Source organism: Microchirus variegatus, assembly GCF_963457635.1.
Source record: "Microchirus variegatus genome assembly, chromosome: 8".
NCBI lineage: Eukaryota > Metazoa > Chordata > Actinopteri > Pleuronectiformes > Soleidae > Microchirus > Microchirus variegatus.
The window spans coordinates 3,640,241-3,654,165 of NC_139809.1; the positions used below are offsets into that span (position 1 = coordinate 3,640,241).

Here is a 13,925-nt window from a genome sequence, read left to right on the forward strand (position 1 = left end):
TAATTTACGTACATGAACACTACAGTACAGGATATTCTTACCGTCCAAAAGACAAAGTTTCTGAATGTTCACACCAGAAAAGCCAAGGGAGACACTACCATCGTCTAACCACAAGATGTCGCCAGATTGATCAGTACTGTTTTTTTGAATGGTGCATTTAAGTACGACTCGTTGGATCCTGTTTCAGATTATGGGGATACAGAAAAGTGGTCTGTTGATATTCTTTTTTTATCTATTTATTTTTATTTTTATTAATATTAAGGGAATAGCAATGTGAAAACAATACAAAATTACAAAATTGTTTTTTTTTGCAAACACAACAGAACTATTAGAACAATAACGACACATGTCTTTGTATTGTGGATTTTGCTGACTAAAATGCTGGAAGTCCTTGTAAAACGTTGTTTATTTTGAAATACATCCCGTAATTTCTTTCAAATAACCCCAGTTCCGACATGTTTTTAAAACTCCTTTCGGTCCTTTTGGTGCAAATGATGATTTTTCAGACAGCATTTGAAGCGTACATTAATCCCGGAAGTGACGTCATACGCGTAGGAACCGAACTGTGGCTTGTAGCAGAGTTGCTAATTAATAAAATCACGTTGTTTTCTGTGTTACCGCCTTTGGTGTCGTTATGGATGTGTAGGTAAGATTTATCAATAAACGCAAGAGCGAACTGAGTTTTCTTACATGCCGGAAAAAAAACAGTAACGTTTGTTCCCGCTGTTCAACCATAATTAGTTTTTTCCGTAGCAGCTAGCTACTGTAGCAACAACATCACTTCCATCATCCGTGTTTACCATTATTTATTTAACGCTGTGCTGCTTTGGTGATGGGCTCTTCAATTAACAATGATAAATTAACTACTACTCAGAAGATACGTGTAGCTGACATGCGTGTTTATTGCCTACTTGTCAGATTGTAAGTTGAATTTGGCAGGGTAATTTGGCATACGATTGTGTCTCTTACCAATCGTATCTTCCCTGTCAGTGCTGAGGGAATGGTCTGAGTGCAGCAGCCCCAACAAAGATGCACAGCCGTCTGCAGGAGCTGAAGAAGGAAGAGGAGACTCTCCTCAAAATCAAAGTGATGCTGCAAGACCAACTTAACAGACTGAAGGTATGTCAGAGTTCAGGATGGGGAGAGGTAATGCATAATACTGATACCCAGGGGTTCAATAGTTTACGTCCGTTTTCACTGTTTGTTTCAGTTTGAAGAAGGGGCCTTGAAATCTATCATTAATGCTCAAACAGAAGAAGAAGAAGGAGCCTCTCAACGTCTGTCCTCCGAACCTGAGGTAAATGCCACTTCAGGGGATAAGCCTTTAAATTGCGGATTGATTCGTCTAACATCGCTTTCACGGCTATGTTATTTATTGCTATTATTAGATATTCTCACTACAAGTAGTGCCCCACACGTGGGTACTACCTTGCAGGTAATGTGTTTTGAAAACCTCAGCGATTACATTTACAGCCAGACAAAATCCAAGTTACTCTCATACTGCAAGCTCATAATGTAAAGTGTATTTGAATGTTATGGCTACTTGATCTTGATAAAGCAGTGGTTAATGTCAGTGTTTCGCACAACACAAGTTATACTGTGCAGACACATGATGTTGCAAATGGCATTGAAAAATGCTGGGTGCCATTGGCAACTGTGTTAACCAAAGATGTTAACACTCAATATCAGGGAATTGAGACCAATGACAAGTCCTTTGGCTTTTCATACAGATTTTCCTTGTTCAAGAGAAAAACAATAAACTACTACTATTAAATATTGGTATTTTAAATATATGATTAATAGTTTTAAATACATATTAATTGAAGTACAACAGTTGAATCTAATTTGTTATTAAACTATTATATTTTAACCTACACCTGCCCTGCCTGCCCTGGTCTGGAAATATCAGAATTGGTGATTAACAAACCCATATTAACCTCTATATACTATTTTTGATTATGTGATTATCTACTGGAGTTGGGCTTTTTTTGTGAGTAAACATTCCAGTGCATGTATGTTAAAATATATATATATTTTTTTTTGTATGTTTTAGGTTTATGTAAATCTTGATGATGAGAGTGAAATCAATCAAACGAAGCTGCTCCTGAATGCTGCTGTAGATTGTGATATGGAGGAGGAGGATGAGGAAGAAGACGACGATGAGGAGGAGGAGGAGGAAGATGAAGATGATGAGATTGGATTTCTGCCTGAGGAGGATGAGGATGAAGATGATTATTAAGATTTTCAGTGGTTAGTGAGGCTTGTATGTTTGCTTGATTGGATGCAGTTGTTTCTTTGTTCAGTTCCCCCCCCCCTATCATTTAGGAAGTTTAATTTATTTGGATGGAGTGACTAACAGTTACAGTGTAATGATGTGTGTAACCGTATCCTCTATGTCATTTCATCCCTTTCACTATGTTACAATACATCTGTCGAACCTTGTGAGAAATGTCACACTGATATACAATAAGACTTTGTTATTAGGCGCTTAATAGCTCACTAGATATGCTGTGCATTTCGAAACACAGGAAACTGAGCAGCAGTTCACGTAAGAATGTTGAGATGTGTCTTTTAGCATGAAGATGTATGGCTGGGCCATATAGAGATATTGTGAGTACACTTTATGTGAGAAATAATAATTGTAAGCACAAAATAAAATGTTTTGTATGGAGCTCACCTGACTGACTTTACTGTGTACACTGTGGATGAAGAGATACATGTTCAAGAAAGTCGCTTTTCCACAATAAAATACAGTTATTTTTGAATTGCATTAAAGTAGTGCTTTTAAACAAACTTACATCCCAGCATGATGCATGATTATGTATTTATTATATTATAGTTATTATGCAATGAGGTCACTGACAAAACATAGTTTTCAGTTTTGTTGTCACGAGGTAAGACCCACGTTCACTTGTATAAACCTGACACAGGCAAATGGGTTATGCACTGCTCACATTTTTTTGCACTGGCAAACCATTCAGCATTTTTTTGAAACATCCAAAACAATGCCGTGAGGCCCACTGCACGTGCAGTTTTCACACCGACAGCAGGGACAGCTTTGAATAAGGGTGGCGCATCATACAATAGAGCTTTTTTTACATGATCTACTGTGGAAAGCTGCCATTCACCAAGAGATTTGGGCTCAGGAAACACCTGCTGCAGATGAGTTCTTCATAAGGTAAACAGTCAGTTGGACATGTATTTTTTATAAATAGTCTGGAGTGATGGATTTGGATATTTGCACGAGTGATTTGAAAAACATTTAGGAGAGGAGTACTAATTTTCTTTACTTAATATTTCCAAAAAATAGTATGACTGATTGAAATCAATAACCGTGTCTTGCCTAATCTTATGACCAGGTGTTTTGCATTATGAGAGAATTCCTAAAGAACAACAGCATCAGGACTTTGAGAGTATAAGAACAAAAAGTAATGTGATGCTTTTGCAGACCTCCAATGGAGATAATTCGTTACAATAATTTGTTGTGGTCCTTCTAATCTGGACATGCACATTTACGATACAAAAAAAAGGCATTAGTTTGCTTTATACCTCGCAAATAATGTTGTTTAGAAAAGTTCATACAGTGTCATGTTGTTGTGCACTGAAAATACATGAACCACTCTAACATCAGCTTTGCTTACAGCGCTGAAACCATCGTTTGTATGGGATGCGTCTGCCTCAGCGGAATGAGCTTACACCCCATTGATTTTCAATAGAAGTATTTGGCGCTGCGTTGAGGATATGGAAACAATGTAGTGCTTCACATTTGATCCTTCCTGAGTGTTTATCATAATTATATCTATACACATTTTTTTTTCTGATAATAGTTTGGACCGCTGCAGTGGAGAGGGTCGTTGTGCATTTGTGTTCATTGGCTCCCGTCTTTGCAGGTTCAGAAGTACCATGCTTCCTCGTTGTGCACTCAGTTTGTGCCATGTGTTTGTGTTGGTGCTGTGTCTGTCTGCGTCTGAGGACTTCGACTGGACAAAGAACGACCATGGCTCCTTCCATTATGGCGCTTTTCCAACTGGTACACACAACTTGTTTTTCCCTGTACATAGTCCTCTTTGGAGCAGGCCAGTGGTTGAATGGTTGAAGCCAATGTTGTTGTTTTTTTTTTATTAGGATTTTCGTGGGGTGCCGGCAGTTCAGCCTACCAAACAGAAGGAGCCTGGGACAAGGACGGAAAAGGACTGAGCATCTGGGACGTGTTCAGTCATAAGAAAGACAAAGTCCAACAAAATAATAGTGGGGATTCCTCCTGTGAGGGCTACTACAAAGTCAAGGTACGAGGTCAGGTGTGAGAAATTAAAAAAAGAGAACGGGGCAAAAATACATTCTAAAAATTTCACCCTGTGTGTGTTTGTTTGTTTGTGTGCGACAGGATGATGTTTCTTTGATGAAGGAGCTAAAACTGAACCACTATCGCTTCTCCATCTCCTGGCCGAGACTCATCCCCACCGGCATTAAGTGTGAATAACTGCTGCTGACTTTCATACTCACAATTGTTTTTTTTTTTACGTATTTTATTTTAATATGTAATCACACAACATTTGCAGCTGACCACGTCAATGAAAAGGGAATACAGTACTATGATGAACTGATTGACCATCTGCTGGAGAACAACATCACTCCTATTGTCACTCTGTATCACTGGGATCTTCCTCAGGTTGGTGCCAGAGTGAATGACCTCTAACCTGTGTTGTTGCATTGTAGCTCTTTGTTAAACTCAAACGCATTTTTCTAGGTCTTACAAGAGAAATATGGCGGCTGGCAGAACATAAGCATGGTCACCCACTTCAATGAGTTTGCCAACCTGTGCTTTGACAGATTTGGTAACCGAGTCAAGTATTGGATCACTTTCAACAATCCGTGGGTAAGAGGAAAAAAAAAACATCCACCATGTACACTACCGTTCAAAAGTTTGGGGTCAACAAAGCAATTGTTTGTGTTTTTCTTTAAAACTCACAGTTTTATTCATCAAAAGAGTTGCAAGATGAATAGAACATATAGTCGAGACATTGACAAGATTAGAAATAATGATTTTTATTCCCCTTCAAACTGCTTTCGTCAAAGAACCAGCAAAACTGTTTTCAGCTGTGCTAACGGTTACCACATTAACAATGTATAGAGTGTATTTCTGATTCATTTAACGTCATATTCATTGAATAAAAGTGTTTTTCCTTCAAAAATAAGGACATTTCTAAGTGAATCCAAACCTTTGAACGGTGGTGTATTTTTTCCTTGTTTGTGTGTGTGTTGTTGGGATATTTGGTCATCAATGCACTGCTTTTACCCTCCTCATCCACAGTCAGTAGCAGTTGAAGGCTATGAGACAGGTGAGCATGCTCCTGGACTCAGACTGAAGGGAACAGGAGCATACAGAGCTGCCCACCACATCATCAAGGTAAACAAATGCAAATGCCTTGAGTTAAAGGTGCCATATGTAAGAATGTGGCCAAAAACGGTTACTACATTCAAATTCAAAATACCGAGGTCTTTTGGGTTTCGTTTTCTGACGTAACTGGCAACCCGTGGTTGCTCTGCAGCTGACACTCTACTGACTGCAATGATTGGTAGACGGCGGTAGGTGGCGCCACATGCCAAAACATGATTTCAAAACATAAACATGATTTGCAGTCTGCAAAATATATTTTTTTAATGCAAATATTTTGGCTGTACTGTTGTTGTTGGTGAGTTCAGTTTGTTATATGAATATTATTCCTGAGTCCGTGTGACATATTAGGAGGATTTTATGGCCAGTTGCTTTGGATTTATTACATAATGCACCTTTGAGTAAACACTCACTCAAAGTAGAAATACTTTAAAACAAATCTATCTCTGTATCACAGGCCCATGCACAAGTATGGCATACTTACAATACGCAATGGAGGGGAAAACAGAAAGGTAACCATATAGTGACAGTTTAAAATCCAGCATTTCCCCCGTCAGCAGTGCTGCATGTGAGAGTTGAGAGCTGCTGCTCACATTTGCAGGTCAGGTGGGCATCTCTCTGTCAGCTGACTGGGGAGAACCCGTGGACATCAGCAACCAGAAGGACATAGAAGCGGCTGAGCGGTATGTCCAGTTCTACCTGGGCTGGTTTGCCACACCCATATTTCATGGAGACTACCCTCAAGTGATGAAGGACTTCATCGGTAAAATCGAAATTTGGGAAAAGTGAACTCGTGGAGTCGTCGTGGAATAAATGAAACACGCCTTGTGACTGTTTTATTTTATTTTATGTTATTTTAGGAAGGAAGAGCACACAGCAGGGCCTCGGAGGGTCTCGTCTGCCTACTTTTTCTACCCAGGAGAAGAGTTACATCAAAGGGACCTGCGACTTCCTTGGCATCGGCCATTTCACCACGCGCTACATCACCCAAAAGAACAACCCATCAGGCCGCAGCAGCAGCAGCAGCAGCTACTTCACTGACCGTGACCTTGCCGAGCTGGTTGACCCGCGATGGCCAGACCCCGGGTCAGAATGGCTCTACTCTGTGCCCTGGGGATTCAGACGGCTGCTTAATTTTATCAAGGTGACAGCTGGTGTAGAAATCGCACGTTGTACATTACATTACAGCAGGCTTGTGCACCTGATGATCAGCACTGGTTAAATGATTAAATAAATGTAATTTGACACCCATTTAGAGTCAGTATGGAAACCCAGTGATTTATGTGACAGAGAACGGCGTCTCGGAGAAGATGTTATGTACGGAGCTTTGCGACGACTGGAGAATACAGTATTACAAGGACTACATCAATGAGATGCTGAAAGGTTAATGAAGTTGTACATATTGCATGAGGGAAATTAAGAGATGACGCTCAGGGGATTCAAGCCTTTGTGGTGACGAATGCCTCTTTTGTTCCCCGTGTTGTCACTCAGCTATCAAAGACGGGGTCAGCGTGAGGGGCTACACCGCATGGTCCCTGCTGGACAAGTTTGAGTGGGATGAAGGCTACTCGGAGAGATTCGGCCTGTACTATGTGGACTTCAGGAACAAAAACAAGCCCCGTTATCCAAAGGCTTCAGTTCAGTTTTACAAACGCATCATCGTCGCCAATGGATTTCCCAATCAGAGAGAGGTGAGAGAAAGTCCTACATGTAACCTCAGTCTCTCTGGAGGATTTTTTTTTTGATGTGTACTTGTGTTCTTAAATCGTCCCTATTAAAGGTTGAGAACTGGAGGAGGAAGGCGGTCGAGACCTGTTCCTCTAGCAACCAGCTCCTAGCAGCAGGTAAGTTCATCTCCAACATCCCCGATTCAATCAGTCATCACAGAAGAACAATGACCAGGGGTAAACAAATAAAGATTCTACTCACATGATCTAATACAGTAAATCAGATGCAATTATAATTTGACTTGAACACGCTCCTCCAAAAAAAACCATAAAACATAGTGTTAAATTATTAAGTCAGATAAGAAGTATATAAAACACAATTACCAAAATACCAAACACAATATCTGAGATATCTTCTTTGTTTGCCCCTCCAGCTAAAAGAAAATCCAAGGAACATGCAGAAATGCCAAAGGTTTGGCCAGTGCATGATGAAGTTTAGACCTTTATGGTATAGCTCTTCTATTCATTTCATGTCTTCCTTTCTGTTTGTGTGGATTTGAATACGACTACGTTATGCCTTTCAAACAAGCTTGTGTGACTACCTCGTCATTTAGCTCAAATTTTGGATGCGCTTTAATTTAATTTTAAAACCAAGAGCAGCCCTTCTGGTTTTGATTTGATTTACTGGACATAATAAATAGTATTTCTAGTGTGGTCCTATAGAGGACGACAAGATGGCAACACTATACAGTTTTTAAGAAAAAGTATTTTAAACGAGCACAATATACATCATCAAATATTCAAAAAATGTTATACAAAAAGCAAATAAAACAAACAATATCTCAATTCTTTGTGTTTGTCTCATAACCATTTCTCCCTAGCTATTTTAAACCTTGAACAAAACTCAATAAACATAAAGCTCATCATTCGACTTCTTCCTCACAAGTCATTTCAAAAAAGCCATTTTAAAATGTAAATTTAACCAGAAACACTGAACAAATATGTTTAGATGTTTGGCTGTGGTATTGATGCTGCTTTCTGAAATATTCCCCAGTAGCTGCATGCAGTTCTCAAAGGGTTAAAGTGCAATTGATCAACTGTGAGTCATTTCTCTCTTCCTTTTTATTAGAGGAACAGCGGAGTACAGCCGCCAATATTCTAAGACTTATACATGGTAAGGAATCACTCGTGCTAAAAATGCAAATGATATCAACGAAAGAAAATAATTAACCCTTTGAGTGCTGTGTTTAAGCATCACTACTCGCTTAATAAGTGTTGCCTGAACAATGCAATAATGATACGGAGATAAAGTGTGCGTTTTCTTTTTTTCCAGACCCCTTGACCAGCCACATGGAGATGGTAACAGAGATCGTTGTCCCCACTGTGTGCACACTTTCAATACTCCTCTGTGCCATTTTCCTGATGTTTCTGCTGCGGAAGCAGAACTAGAAAACCGGTAACATTGACACACATATGCACAGACGTACAACGGACACGTACTGTAAACGCAACCTTTCTTTAACGAACCACGTGTGAATATACAGTACAATGCCTTATTTGAACTGAATTACAAGACAATTACTAACTTAATTGATTTGATGTGTACAGTAGGGAGTGTGTGCTGTAAAACAACTGGGTTCTGCTGTAATAACTTATTTATTATCAGACACTAGGATTTTCTTATTAAAATACTGCTGTGAAATATTACCATTGCAAGCAACTCTATTGAATACATCAGTTCATGGCTGGAAAACCTGACAGAACACATGAAGACTGAAAGTTTGAAAAGAAAAACATCGAGATGTATCGACAGAAAAACCCTGGTATTTCAAAATGCGTTAAATGCCAACGATGATATCAAATGTGGAAATAAACAACTTTGTTCAAATGTGCGCAGATGTGTAAATTCATGCAAAGTTGACAAGACTGCAGCACACCATGGTGGAGAAGAAGGCGGGATCCTCGCTCTCCCCATTCACCGTGTCATTTGGGTACTCTAACAGTGCGACAAAACCAAAACAGCTGTTATTACCTTCTCCTGGTGTTAGCCAACATGCTGAAAGTGGCTCACGTAATAGTTTCACTGCATGAAGATCACCTGTTTCAAAGAGGACGTGATCAACTAGTGGCCTGTCGCTGAGCTGCAAGGAGGTCCTGACCTCACGAGGACCATGGCCACTGGACACCTCAGCTCCCCACAGAACTGGCTGCTCTCTAAGGAACGTTAGAGATGACACAATAGCACGTGTTAAAACTTTAGCCGTCTCCGTCCTACTTAAAGGTGCCATATGTAAGAATGTGGCCAAAAACGGTTACTGCACTCAAATTCAAAATACCGAGGTCTTTTAGGTTTCGTTTTCTCCGCCATTGTAGCTCAGACGTAACTGGTAACACGTGGTGGCTCGGCAGCTGAGACTCTACTGACTGCAATGATTGGTAGACAGCGGTAGGTGGCGCCACATGCCAAAACATGATTTGCGGTTTTGGTCCGCTAAATATTTTTTTTAATGCAAGTATTTTGGCTGTACTGTTGTTGTTGGTGAGTTCAGTTTGTTATATGAACATTATTCCTGATTCTTTGTGACATATTAGGAGGATTTTATGGCCAGTTGCTTTATATTTATTACATAATGCACCTTTAATGTTTCACTTTTTTGATACTAGTTTGAGTTAACAGTACACCTATATAAAACATCTTCATATATAATGAAGCAGTTAAGTGTGAAAATACCTTCAAGCCTCACCTTTGATAAAAATGGCTCATCAGTGCTGGTTTGATTTCAAGTTTGAATTCATGTTCCTCGTCATACGGGTGTGTTTTGTAGTGCTGCAAACATAATCTGAGAGGGAGAAAAGAAAACAAGATATTTAACTAAATCTTATCTTAAAGTCACTCAAAGAAACTGAAAATTTGACAATCTTATTTACTGTGTAAGACGGAACAGACGGTCGTAGGGCAAACCCAGGAATGTACTGCAGGTCACTATTATTTCCAGCAGATGGTGCAGTTTTCGCAGTCGGATCACTTGCTCCTGCAGATCGACCTCGGTGCTCAGGTAGTAACACTGAGGTGTGAAATACTCAAACTCAGTATTATATCAAGAGTCACTTGAACATACGTGTCAGTAAAAGTCTTAAGCTTACCAAGTGGTTGTTTGTTGTCAATTCTTCACCTAAGAAGAAAATAAATAATGTTGGTTGAATGGTTGCACTGACATAAGTTGTGGTCTTGATGTTAAAACAGTGAGTGTAGGAGGCAGGATTCCCTTTTCCTGCATTAGATCCTTACCCATGGTGCAATTGTGGTCTTTTGATTAAGTTCAGTTTGACTTTGATTTTGACTTCAAACACTGAGGTTAACAATTGCTCTAAAACAAAAGGTTATAAGTAGAATCAATGAGGTTACCAATGAGGTAGTTAGTGTAGTCCTTTCTCATCTTGTCCAATCCCATCTCCAGCAACATGTGGACAGGAGTGACACCTGTGAGAGACACATGGTCGATCTGCTGGTGGTAGGACTGCAAGATGAGCTTGCTGAGGGAGCTACTGCTGTCTCTGTGAATCTGTGAAACAAAACAAAGCAAAAAGAATATTCCGAGACAAAAACCTTCAGAGTTTGCACGTTCTCCCTGTGTGCGTGACTTTTAGGCAAATTGGACAATCTAAATTGAATGTAGAGTGTCCAATTTCTTGGTTGTCTGTCTCTATGTGACCCTGTGATGGACTGGCTACCCCACCTTCTGCCCTTTGTGAGCTGGAATTTGCACCAGCACCCTCCAAGACCCTCATGTGAAGAATAAAGTGGTACAAGATGGATGGATGGATGGATGGAAAAACCTTCAGAATTTCCTCAGTGAAAGAAAGGCTGCATCATTACGTACCCATGGTTTCATTTCCCCATATTTCAAGGCTTCAATGACCAATTTCAGACTGTCTCCAATATCTTGACATGAAGTGACACCTGTAATGTAAATATATAAAATATAGTCAATGTCTGATTATGTTTCTCCATCAAAAGAGACTTTAATAAAGAAAACTCACTCTTCCTCAAGCGAACCCACAACTGTTCCACAAAATCCAAGTCGCTTCGTTCCAAGAGAGAGTTGAAAATGAGAGTGTCCGTTTCAGGCTTCAGATTTGAGGTCTTGAAGAATGGAAAAAGACAGAAAGTTAAAGCACAGAGATTCTGAAATGAATAAATCTGTGAAAAAACTATTGACATTATCATACATCAACTATATTCGTAGTCCGATCCTGGAGCGTATTTGCAGTGCTCTGAAGCTCTGAAAGAAGCACAACAAAATAACGTTACATAACTTTTAGTGTCAAATTAAAGTAAAGGTGCATTTTGTTAAGCAAAACAATACACTGCACCTTCTAGGTAGGCTTTAGTAAGACTGACAGATGACGTGCTTTCCAAAGGTTCCATCCATCCAGTCTCACCAGTTCTCAAACCATCAGCAAGAGTCTGAAATAACAATATATATACTTATTTGTTTGTGTATTGATAGTCAGGGTCTTTCATATCAGATTACTAAAAGACACAAACCTGAAGAAACTCTAGCTCCCTGTGCATCTCGAACATCGGGCTCCTCATGTCACCACTGGATACTTTGATATTCTGCATGTGAACAAAAATACAAATCGTACAAAAAAAACAAAACACATACGCTTCTGTTCACTTACTTTTTCACTGAAACATTGAGTCTCACTATAAATATCTGTATGAAATAAAACACTCAAGTTCTACTTAGCTGCTCACCAGCGTAGCTGTCGAGGAGAGGGGCGGGGTTTCAAGGATACGCTCTAAATGACTCCACTTAAAATCTATCGTCACACTGCTCTGTGACTCAATCATGGTGTTTTCAACAACAGTCGAGCCAAACAAGTTGAACCTGGCACTGCCTTTGATTCCCATCTGGAAAACACAGAGAGTTATAAGTAAAGAAGCGCCCATTATCACTGACTCAAAAGCAAGAATGCACACGCACTGAAGATGGAGGATGCTTTTTCTTGTGCTCCTGTTTAAGCTCATCCAAGGTCATGAAAGCACTTGTGTCCACTGTTGAGCCTGAAACATTCCAAATGAAATTAAACAAAACACTATAAAAAAAATGATACACAAACATTCTCAAATACTTATCATGTTTAATGGGAGATTTAAAGCTGCAGTGCGTAACTTGTGGCGATTGTTGTTTTATTGATGTTATTATACTGCCTCGGTTTGGTCTTTGTGAGCAGAAATTTTGTAACATTATTTGAATGCTGCATCCTTCGTCTGAAAAAGGACTTGAGCGGTTGAATATTGTGTATTGTGAGCATTCGTGTGCTCTAGTTTATTTGTTAGTAGTATTTTAGTTGGGCCTGCGTGCCAGATTTTTGAGTTGTTCCTTTTGTTTGTATGTTACTCTTGTTGAAGGCCCTGAGCCTGATATAGGGGAGCTATTCCCTTTTTTGTATTTTGTTTGGGAAAAGCCTCCTCCTCCTTTAGTTTATAGTGTTTGATTTGTGTTTAAATTTACCCTACCATATTAATAAAACTTTAATTTAGCTAAACCGACAACGTCTGGTTATTTTATGTTATTTCCCCTTCCCCAACGAGCTGGGGTCGTAACAACTTACCTTTGCATGTAACGGAGTATAACTTAACACCGGACACTTTATTGCCAATGCAGACTGTTTCGGCCCCCATCCAGGTTGTTCTCGCAGGATCAGACATGTCACATCGCACCCAAAGAGGATGCAGTGCCGGGTTGTTGTCCACACCTGACATATTAGGATTTTGAGATATTGTGTACCAAGACAGCAGCTTCCTGTAAAAAGAGGGGAAAAAATACTACATTTTAGACTGTATTACATACACACGTTTCAAATGATCCCCATCACACTTCCTCATTTAGATGATAAGTTAAGTTTCTTAGAATTGGGTACCTTGCTTTCATGATTGTGAGCGGCTGAGGTCCCGGCTCAGTTTGGAGAACACACGCATCTGCATCAGTACCCTCACTATCACCATCATCACCATCAGTAGTGCAGTTTGAATGCTCAGTTATTTGATGGTCATTCGTTTCATTTATTTTTGGAACCTTTAAGAAAATTTAAGAAATAACAACATGGAGGGCACCGTTGAGAGGATTTAGAGGGTTGCAAAAGAAGGTCATGTTAAGTACAAGGAACACCAAACAAAAAAACGCTCCATGCTGCATTTGTCACACACAGTAAACAAGAATGACAACTAAACTGAAATGCAAGGATAGTGGAGTCTATGGATCAGCCTACAGTTTAAATAAATCTGCCCATCCAATACCAAAAACGTATTAATCTTTTAAGTTTAAAATCCTGCAACATGTTGTTCATGATTGTTTATTCAAATGCAATATTTGTCTTGGGTTTGCAGAACTGCAGATTGTTTACTCACCTCTTTTTGACAGATGAAGACTGGCTGGTTACCACAGTACATATTCACCACAGCAACTCTGTCTCCGTTCATCTTTAATATTTGGATGTCCTCCTTAAACAAGTACCAACATTAGGGCTTTGACACCACTTGCATTCATATTCACATTTTAGTTTACATTACATACAATATTATTACCTCATGTGTACATTGATGGTCGCTTTCTTCATCTTGAAGAGATCTGGGGCACAATATATCAAATGTATAATCACATCTGTAGTATTTTACTACACACACCATTTGAACATTTACCAAACTTTCTAGCTTAAAACGCTCAGTTAACTCACCGAAGAATCTTTAAAAAGTCCTTAGCCTCCGCTATCACCCGCGATGCCATCGCAGAACTTTACAACAGAACGCGCTACGAAACGTTAGCTTTGTGTTACTGGTGTTTTGACAGTCGCGC

The 13,925-nt window shown here is 39.5% G+C and overlaps 3 protein-coding genes across 3 annotated transcripts; 2 read left to right on the forward strand and 1 right to left on the reverse strand.

Moving 5' to 3' along the window:
* The first annotated feature begins 537 nt into the window (after nt 1–537).
* snapc5 (small nuclear RNA activating complex, polypeptide 5) lies at nt 538–2,640 on the forward strand. Its single transcript, XM_083893635.1, has 4 exons — nt 538–646; nt 991–1,119; nt 1,211–1,297; nt 2,054–2,640. Exons 2-4 carry the CDS (start codon nt 1,030–1,032, stop codon nt 2,237–2,239), a joined length of 363 nt encoding a protein of 120 aa, XP_083749761.1. The 5' UTR covers nt 538–646; nt 991–1,029; the 3' UTR covers nt 2,240–2,640.
* A 1,263-nt stretch (nt 2,641–3,903) lies between these two features.
* lctlb (lactase-like b) lies at nt 3,904–8,511 on the forward strand (the record flags this gene model as incomplete). Its single annotated transcript, XM_083894121.1, has 13 exons — nt 3,904–4,030; nt 4,126–4,286; nt 4,385–4,472; nt 4,560–4,669; nt 4,748–4,876; nt 5,312–5,407; nt 5,853–5,907; nt 5,997–6,158; nt 6,256–6,539; nt 6,652–6,778; nt 6,887–7,086; nt 7,176–7,239; nt 8,396–8,511. The coding sequence occupies 13 exons, from the start codon at nt 3,904–3,906 to the stop codon at nt 8,509–8,511; spliced, it is 1,719 nt and encodes a 572-aa protein (XP_083750247.1).
* A 445-nt stretch (nt 8,512–8,956) lies between these two features.
* zwilch (zwilch kinetochore protein) lies at nt 8,957–13,856 on the reverse strand (the record flags this gene model as incomplete). Its single annotated transcript, XM_083894214.1, has 18 exons — nt 8,957–9,058; nt 9,161–9,276; nt 9,807–9,902; nt 9,991–10,127; nt 10,207–10,235; nt 10,469–10,625; nt 10,944–11,023; nt 11,104–11,206; nt 11,293–11,345; nt 11,437–11,530; nt 11,612–11,683; nt 11,825–11,980; nt 12,054–12,133; nt 12,685–12,875; nt 12,994–13,148; nt 13,481–13,573; nt 13,658–13,700; nt 13,807–13,856. 18 exons carry the CDS (start codon nt 13,854–13,856, stop codon nt 8,970–8,972), a joined length of 1,794 nt encoding a protein of 597 aa, XP_083750340.1. The 3' UTR covers nt 8,957–8,969.
* Between the last annotated feature and the right edge of the window lie 69 nt (nt 13,857–13,925).

What these genes read in the sequence shown, in the direction of transcription:
- snapc5 (XM_083893635.1), top strand. Translation starts at nt 1,030, where the DNA reads ATGCACAGCCGTCTGCAGGAGCTGAAGAAGGAAGAGGAGACTCTCCTC. An exon ending in ACCAACTTAACAGACTGAAG is followed by an intron (nt 1,120 to 1,210) that starts GTATGTCAGAGT and finishes TGTTTGTTTCAG; the next exon opens with TTTGAAGAAGGGGCCTTGAA. An exon ending in GTCTGTCCTCCGAACCTGAG is followed by an intron (nt 1,298 to 2,053) that starts GTAAATGCCACT and finishes TGTATGTTTTAG; the next exon opens with GTTTATGTAAATCTTGATGA.